This window comes from Oryzias latipes, chromosome 4, assembly GCF_053564925.1.
Source record: "Oryzias latipes strain Hd-rR chromosome 4, Olatipes_Hd-rR_3.1".
Lineage (NCBI taxonomy): Eukaryota > Metazoa > Chordata > Actinopteri > Beloniformes > Adrianichthyidae > Oryzias > Oryzias latipes.
Window position 1 is genome coordinate 17068767 of NC_136240.1, and position 9074 is coordinate 17077840.

At 39.5% G+C, this 9074-nt stretch overlaps 1 protein-coding gene across 3 annotated transcripts; it reads right to left on the minus strand.

Moving 5' to 3' along the window:
* Positions 1–1442: 1442 nt before the first annotated feature.
* abhd8b (abhydrolase domain containing 8b) lies at positions 1443–8200 on the minus strand. Of its 3 annotated transcripts, none has more exons than XM_023954272.2 (5): positions 8042–8200; positions 3739–4542; positions 3417–3587; positions 2419–2635; positions 1443–2202 (listed from the first exon to the last, which is right to left on the minus strand). In XM_023954272.2, exons 1-5 carry the CDS (start codon positions 8197–8199, stop codon positions 1966–1968), a joined length of 1587 nt encoding a protein of 528 aa, XP_023810040.2. In that variant the 5' UTR covers position 8200; the 3' UTR covers positions 1443–1965. The 3 variants fall into 3 exon arrangements, with proteins under 3 accessions (XP_023810040.2, XP_011472354.1, XP_078802745.1); XM_011474052.4 differs by having other exon boundaries at positions 7797–8158; XM_078946619.1 differs by having other exon boundaries at positions 8035–8139.
* Between the last annotated feature and the right edge of the window lie 874 nt (positions 8201–9074).

Below are 9074 nucleotides of genomic sequence, written 5' to 3' on the forward strand. Positions count from 1 at the left end.
TTTTTTATTTTAGCTAAAAACTGCATAATCATAATTAAAAGAGTACTGGAAACGCTACCACGGACATATAGATTAAAACATGATTGGGGTGGGACTTTAAGACCCAAAGTGTTCCATTCACATACACACACATACAGATGGTGGCTCCACTGTACGACATTACAGCCTCAACCACCAGGAACAATGTGATTCGGTGCCTTGCCCATGGAAACTTCGACACATGGGCGGGCAAGGGGGGTACTGAACCTGCAATCAGAGGCTAAGTGGTCTACGTTTACCCTACAGTCGCCACTTACTAACTTTTTTCTAAACTTTAAGGAAACAATGTAAGATTAATATGTTGTCAATGAAGTTACAACATTGAATATTTGTGTGATTGTGTGACACTGCAACAGACTCAATGTGTTCCCCACTTTCGCTCAATAGTCGCTGGGTTGGCTCCAGCAACCCCGGAACCCCGAAAGGGATTCAGTAGGCTGTGAAGATGGAAGGATGAATAGAATAATTAAGTTTTGGCTACATTTCCTGAAGTCTTCTCTATAAGTACATAGTTGTACCATTATTTAATACTAGATCAAGTTGAACCAAATGAGAATAAGATTAGCTTTTTTTTAATCTAAGAAAAAAAAAAGAAAAAATAATCTAACAAGAGAAAAAACATGACACGTTAATTTAGGCTGGCAATGATCAGAATTACTCTGACAAATTAACTAATTCATTTTCCTGCTGTTTTTTGACCGGTGTATACTTACAACATTAAGGTTTTTGGCATTTTCTTAAAGTATGTCAGTTCGGATGTTCAGTTTTAATGCTAAGTAAGTGCATGTGAATCGAGTGCTGTCCTGACATGTCTTTGATTTATTTATTGATTGATTTATCCCAAATTCCGCCAGATATTAGATCACACTTGACCGCGAAGGGGGGTCTAAGGGCAGGTATGTCCAGTTTAGTTTAGTAAGTTTGTTAGTTCAATTTAATATTTTCCTATTGAATTCTATGTATTCATGACCGTTTTGATTTTATGTTTAACTTTTTCAATTACCTATACGAAGCCCATCGAGATGACTGTTGTTATGAATTTGGGCTATACAAATAAAATTGAATTGAATTGACTGAATAATATTGGACGTTGTAAAACAAATAAATGTAAACATTTCTAATAACTGTCTAATCCACGTCTCTGTCTCGAAACGCTAGCTGTTAAGGCTCCAGTTTTATTGTTTTTGATGCTCATGAACAAATGATTATTTGTTTTAATAAGGAGAACCAGAGTACTATAATCTGTTCAAACATTTATTTTTCTTTAACATTTAACAAACTTCTATCTAATTTTTTTTTTTGTATTTTGAGTTCTTTTTTTCGCATCTTCATGAAAACTTTTACAAAAACAATGGTTTGCATTTTGTGTCTCAGCTTAAAATTAAAAGTGCTAACACAGTAGGTTTCTTTATAACCTAGAAGGTTTTAATCACTTCTTTAGGAGTATAAAATACTCTGACTGTTCAGCTTTTCCATCTTACAGGATGTGCAAAGTTGCACAACTTTCTCCTCTTTGCATCCGACTCCCATCCGGTGTTTCTGGTGGCTTTCGCTGCTGAATTGCTGTGTCTTGTGTTCATGTTTGCAGAAACCATTAAAGGCACAACAAAGTATTTCCCTGCAGCATGTTTGTAACCAAAACGGTTTGCTGAAGACTGAGTTCTTCTTGCTTCAGCTCTGGTGTTAACATGCTGTTATGGAGACCGCAGAGCTAGAAGCTCAGTGCGGTCATCCTGCCACAAATCTGACATTCAGACTGAGACAAACCAGCTCTTCTGGCTCCTCATCAGGTTCAGATGCTCAAACCGTCTCATTTTCTCAGAGACTGCTTGGACCAGCCTTGGTTTTGCTCTGACAAACACTGTTTCAGTTTGACCAGTCTGAATGAGCTTATTCCTGACTTATGTTCTCCCCTCGTCCCACAGATTAGGTTTGCCTGGCAGTTGCAGGCCGGACTGTGGCGGGCTCAGCCGCTGCTTTGTTGTTGTCAGTTTGAGCTTTGGCCGTCTCCGGACGAGTTTTGCTCTCCTTCTTTAGCGGTGCTGGGGTTGCCGGTTCCCAGAGGAGGAACTCGTGCAGGAGTGTGTTGATGGTCTCTGGACACTCCATCATGACCATGTGACTGCCATCCTCCAGCACCTTCAGGAAAGCCATCAGGAGGATCTGATGGAGACAATAACCCATATCACGAGGAGAAGGAAAACGTTCATTTTCTTTTTACCATTCAGACACCAATCAGATGTGTGCTACATTTTATGATAAACAAAATGAAAATTTGTCTTACTCATTAAAACTGCTCAATTCAGTCACCTTAAGTTTCACTTTCAACTCTTAACTGCATGATATTGGAGGAGATTTCCTCCACGGGCTTCAATTTACCTCTGCCATGCGCTGGTCCTCTTCAACCGGTACAAATTTGTCGTGCATACCATGAACAAGCAAGGTGGGCACGGTGAGCTCAGCGTGGTAAACCTCGTCCCCCTCAGGCCAGTACTGCCCGCTCATCATGGCACGCAACACGAATGACGACACATTGAAGGCATTGTTTTCTTTCAGCAACTGCTTCTCCCTGGCACCCTGCCGAGCAAAGCCAGCCCTGCCGGGACAGCACAGAGGAGGTTGATGAGGATCAAATGTGTCCAAAATAGTATTCATCCCTCTGTACTTTTGTTGTTCAAAGTATTCCAGTAAAGAGTTTAGGTTTGAGGCTGACGGAAAAAAGAAACAAGCAGAAACAAACGTGTTTGTGCATCAGGCAGAACAAAAATAATCTCTTGTTAAAGATCTAGTCACTTCGACATTTTACAAGATTGGGAATTGGGCGATGATCTTAAGGGCTAGGAAACCTTTTAAAATCAGTAACAAAGATGGCATTCAACCATTGAAATACTGTCATTATTAGGCTTTATTTATTTGAAAGCACAATTTTTTAGGAAAAAAAGTCACAAATTGTAAATATGTTTGTGATTTATTAACTGTATCATCAACTGATATTTTATCAGAAGTTGGGTAGTATGGTGGTGAAGTGGTTAGCTCTCTTGCCGCACAGTGGGAAGACCCTGGTTCAAATCCCAGCTGAGTCCTTTCTGTGTGGACTTTGCATGTTCTCCTTGTTAATGTGTGAGTTTTCTCCAGCCACTCCTGGTTCCTCCCACAGTCCAAAAACATGCTTCACAGGCTAATTGGTGACTCTAAATTGCCCTTATGGTGTTCATGTTTGTGTGTATCTCTGCAGCAAACTGGCAACCTGTTCCAGTTGTACCCCACCTTCACCAAAAAGTAACTAGGTTGGCTCCCCAAAAGGGACTCCATGGGTTCTGACAAAGGTTGATGGGTTTTTAGGTTAATATTTCCTCTCTTGTTTTGGTAAACCTTACTTGAGAAAACTCCAGGCCAGCAGAGGGGAAAGGCAGTGAAGCACACAGGTAGGCAGGTTGAAGATGGAGCAGAGGCTGGGCTCCAGAGCTGTGGGACCACCACCATTGATCATCACCATCTTTTGAATTTGATCTGGAAACTCGTGAGCCAGGAATGTACAGAAGGACACGCTGGAATAAAAGAGACAGGAATAACTTTATGCTGATGCCGTGTAACTATCCAGAGAAGTGCTATGATTCTTTTATCAGTTTTTTGTGCTGGCATAATAATTGTAAGTTCTTTGCGAGTCAGAATGCTTTTAATAAAGTTTTTACTCCTTACCCATAGGAATGTCCGATGAGAATATTCCTCTTCTTTGCATATCTTTTGAAGATGATCCTCATATCCTCAGCCAGGGCGTAGAATGTGTAGGCAGCAGCTATCTGTGGAGCAGAGCTGGCTCCATGACCTGCCAAGTCTGGAGCAATCACCTCGTAGCCCAGGCGAGAAAAGAAGTCCAGCTGGCTTCTCCAGATATCTAGCGAGCCGCCCACCCCGTGAATGAAGAACAGAACCACGTCTGAATGCGTCCCTTTACAGGCTGATATCTTCCTCTCGCAGTCGATCACTACGGTGCGTTTGGGCTTCCTCCTGCGCATCCTGGGCTGCTGGGACTGGCCGGGGTGCGGCGCAGCAGGTGCCTCACCTGCTGCACCTGTCTCAGGTGTCCCATTGTTTCCAGCTGTGACAGACTCTGAGCGGGACTCAGGAAGGCTGACAGGTGGAGAGGAGTTACGAGATTCTGCCAGTTCCACTTCTACAGTGCTGTTAGGTTCTGTCTGTCCGTTTTGGCAGGACCTCAGCTCCGCACTCGCCCTCTCACCCAAATTCTCTATGAAGAGCTGTCCGTTGCGGTAAACTGTGATCTTTCTCTTGCAGCTCACGCTTGCGCCGTGGGACGGTTCCTCTTCTATCGGGCGATCTGGGATGATGTGTCGAACCCGCAGAACTCTACCTGGTTTCACCTCCACAAACTCATAGCCGTCTGCGAGTTCTGAGGTTTCAACAGGGACCACAGTGTTGGCAGATTTTGAGGTGAGGCAGCAGAGAAGACCTTCTATAAAGCTGGTCAGCATGGCTGCCAGTCTGGATGGGATGTTTTGTGGGGGGGAAAAATTAAATTAGTGCACAAAAATAAAATAAAAAACATTTAATATACATACAAGGACATACATAACATACAAATCAGTGTTGAAGGCCTTCATGCCCCATGTCGCTTATTTGCAACGTAGCATTTAATCCAGGATTCCACTTAATTTAGCTTCACCTTGAACAGAAAAAACACTGAAAGATATTTTTTATCTAATTGGAAATAAATTCTGAAATGAAGGGATTCAAAATGCATGAATCACAAAAGATTAAAAGCAACAGTCAAACCCAAAACGATTCACAAATGCTGCCAAATGTTGTTATTAAACCACAGTAAATGTTCTTTAAAAATCATGGAAAAATCTTAGAAAACAACATATGAAGCAGCAAGTTGATTAGGTTGTCTCTCTTTTTAGGAGATCTATCCCAGGAGCCTGCAACTTTCAAAGCTAAAAGAGCCAGTTTCTTACTAAACAAAACCCCACAAGAGCTGCAACGTCCCACCTCACAGTTGAGAAAAACAAACTTTATTTATGTTTTTGTGGCCAGAAAACTATTAATTTATAAAATTTAGCTTTTAAATATCAACAATAATTGAAATATAACAGTTTTATGTTTATATTTTGTTACTTTTGACAGCAGCACATACAAGTTCCTTTCACAATAAATATCCACCCTGTATCAAATAGGATCCTGCTGGCGTGGATTTACTTGTAAATGTATTCTATTAATAAACCACTTTGACAATAGATGAAACCTTTGACCATCATTTTGCTCAGTTATCTGATATTTTTCATTTCGGAGGAATGGTAAAGCTTTTAATGTATCTTGATGTAGTATAAAACCAGCAGTGGTTAAAAGAATTTAAAAAATATATCATTATTATTCATAAAGGATCTTTAAAAAGGATCTTTAAAAATCTAAAATTATATGAAGAAACTTTACTAGCAAATCTATTCTTTATTTATATTGTTAGCATTTTTCCTCAAAGCCAAAGAGCTGCAATGGAGGGATAAAAGAGCTCCATTGCATCAGGTTGCAGACTCCTGATCTACCCAAAACAACGAAGGCAAAAGTGTGAAACTGAAAGCAGTAGAAAGGTTTTGTTTTTATACCAAAGCAACACTTTGGTAAAACCTGCCACACAAACAAAAAAATGCAGGAGACAAACAGCTCTGTAAGTTGGTATTCATTAGCAGCGCCTGTACATTTCAGTTTCTACCACCCACATCACTGTGTTCGACTACTGATATTGGGTTGCTATATTATCATCTTTAAAATAACAATAAAACTGTACAATGTATATTTGAGTAACATAACAGTAACAACACACCTGGTAGACAGGTTTTGTGCCTTTTACAAACTTTTTTGAACTCAAACTCTTGCATTTTTTTAAAGCATGGCTCCGCAGCACAGCCTTCAGCGGTATTAATAGCAGCGGACCGTTTTAGCTGCTTGAGTTAAAGCTGTCTGCCATGTGATCACTCCGCAGGAACACACACTGCTGTCCTGCCAGACCCCAAACAACAAAACCAGTAGCTAATGATACTCTTTGAGTATTTCCAACACAGTTATTAACCCACTCAACGAAATGTGCAATGATATTGAAATAACAATCATTAAATCTGGACCTTTTCTGAACAAATCAAGAAAGGAAGAGACTCCATAAACACTGCAGGTACAACACAAGAACAGACAGCCAGAGCTTCAGCTGAGTGCGAGCCATGGCAACAGTGCAGCAGCCAGGCATGGTGAGCCACCGTCTCTGCCAGCGGCATTATCTTAGCTTCCTGCTGCTCCCCTCCTTACTCCAGGGGATTAAACCCTGTCATTCTAAATCCACAAACCAATCTGTCTATATACTACCTTGATAAAAACAATACCACTGTGCTGCAGAAGTCCTATACACAGTGATTATTCTTTATTTGGACTTATCAGCTAATGCTTTCATTTGGGGAGTGTAGAGATTGCTATTCAGATGTGTGTTTTGCTTACTTGCAGATCCTTTGTCCACACAGCTGTGTTATATGGTGATACATTTAAGTAGTAAAATGCTGAGTGGAAGAAGCTGAGCAGTGTAGGGGAGACACTTCCAGCTGTATTCAAGCATGAAAAGGCAGTTTGAACAAGAAAATGTGTGTCTGCTTCTGAATGATCACCGAAACATCATATGCATGAATTCAGCACTAATCACTGAATCATCTTTAGAAAGAAACAACATTTTAATGACTTAACTTATATTTTGTAACTAAACACATCCAGATGGTAGTTCAGGGTTCATATAAAAGCATTTTTGGTTTTAAGTAATAAAAATTGGCCAACAGTGCATTTATAGCAGCATATTTCGAATCTGCAGCTCAATTTTAATCATTACACTCTTATAGAATAATTCCTTGGATAAATTTAAGCTACTTTTGACATTTGTGTTATTATAGTTTCTATCATTAAAGTCAAATACTCAATGTAAAGTCTTATAACTTAGTTTCTAATGATTTAAAAGTTGGTCTCATGGTCAGCCCATGTCCAATAAGAGTCCAAACTTTCTGAGCTTTAGAATGAAACTTTAAGAATTAGTTAAACATTTTAAAAGGATTTAAATGTGCATGTCACACATATAGTGCATGTCTGATCAAGCGGTCCAGTCCTGTTTGTTTACTACAGGAGCTGCAGTAGAAGCTGCTTCTGCTGAGATTATTACATAACATTCACGTAAATCAGACTGAATCACAGTGGAATTGTTTTCCTGAAAAGAGCAGAAGCAGAACTGTGGGATTAAGAGACCCACCAAAGATTCCCTGGTCCTTCTAGACCAAAAATGATAATTTAAGATGATTTTGCAATAAACTTTTTGAATATTTTAACTGTGATAGTTTTTATGAGCCATTCAATAAGCAAAAACAACAACAAAAATGAGTAATTTAGATTGAGATTACGACTAACTGACACAGTTGTGCACAAAAACAGCTTTACTGGAAACAACAGCACTGACCAGAACAGCGCAGTCATTGGTTACAACACTGTAAATAATGCAAAACATGCCAGAACGCTTCGTTGTTTCAGCTTCAATCCAACGACTAAGTAAAACGGGGTTGTATATCAAACGGCAGGACCTTCACTTTGTGTCTCTTCGAGAACTGCAACTTGATGTAGCCGCTTCCTCCTCCAGAAATCCCTAATCCAAGTTCAAGTAAACATCAACTGACCAAAAAAAAAAAAAAAAAAATACCCCGACAATCAAGAAGACCGCTTACCTTTATCAAGGTTTGATATCCCAAAACCACCCTGTATGATCAGTTTGATACCGTTTTCTTTGGAAGCATCGAGGATGAAGGACCTATAATCTGTTGCAGTCAATCCAATAATCTAATTTATCGGGATTTCGTTGTCCTGTAGCCGCCACATGGCGGCCGGCCAGTATTGACAGGCTCGCAGCGTAACTGTGTGTCATGTGCATCCATATGAGTGTTTGCCCTGAAAGACGAACAGCACCTCTTACTTTTTCCTTATTAGTTGGAGTTTCTGTGAGCGAGCGGACTGAAGCACCGCTGACACGGAGTTGCCGTCCGCTGCGCGCGCGCGGTCCCTCCGCTGCCGCGTGGCCCCAGGTTGGGATGGAAACAAGGAGCATTTGTTGTTATTTTTTCTTTTTTTCATTTAAATTGAGTGAATACATGTTTTTTTTTTTTTTTTTTTTTTTAAAAACACACACATATAGTCTTCTGTAGTTTAGAGGTTGGAGCTGCTAGAAAGACCTAGCCCAAGAAGGAGGATCATAAGGAGAACATGAATGAAGAAGATGCTGAGGAGAGGTTTAGATGATGCTCTGTGACGTCATGTGAATAGACAGCTCGAAAAAGGGAAAGTAAACAAAAAAAAAAAGAAAAATAAAACATATCATCAAGAGTATTATTAAAAGACAACAATCACTGAATTGTCTGTATTAGTAAAAAAAAGACAAAAATACGTTTGTTAGTAATACCAGAGTTTAATCTGAAGTTTATAACACAAACTATTAAAATATAGATTGAGAAAATCAAAGTACTATTCCAAAACCAAAGCTGTTCAGTTATGAAAAACATTTAGGAAAATACAGAGTTAGGGAAGCTAAAAAAATGGTTTGACAAAAATGAACTCTCGCTTAATGTTAACAACACAAAATTAATTATTTTTGGAAATCGCCATATTCCTGCAGATTTAGAGACAAAAGTTGCTATTGATAATCATGTTTTGGAAAGAGTGACTGAAATCGAGTTCCTCTGATATGGACCACAAAATGAGCTGAAAGCCACAAATATAAAGCAAATCAGAGCTAAACTTGCTAAAAGCAGCAGTGTTGGGAAAAACGCTTCATACACTCACTTGTAAGGCTTGTTTACTAATACATTCATCAATAACACTACCACATTTACAATGCAGTGTAGAAGTGTGGGGAAATACTTACAAATCTACAGTATATCTATCAGTATATATTTGTATATCTTACCCAAAAAAAGCTATTCTAATAGTCCATGTTGTGGATTAGGACACAT

Coding starts and splice junctions, on each gene's coding strand:
- abhd8b (XM_023954272.2), bottom strand. CDS start 8,199: ATGAAAAAAAGAAAAAATAACAACAAATGCTCCTTGTTTCCATCCCAA. Junction 4,543..8,041: donor CTCCAACTAATAAGGAAAAA/GTAAGAGGTGCT, acceptor CATCCCATCCAG/ACTGGCAGCCATGCTGACCA. Junction 2,636..3,416: donor CTGGCCTGGAGTTTTCTCAA/GTAAGGTTTACC, acceptor CTGTCCCGGCAG/GGCTGGCTTTGCTCGGCAGG.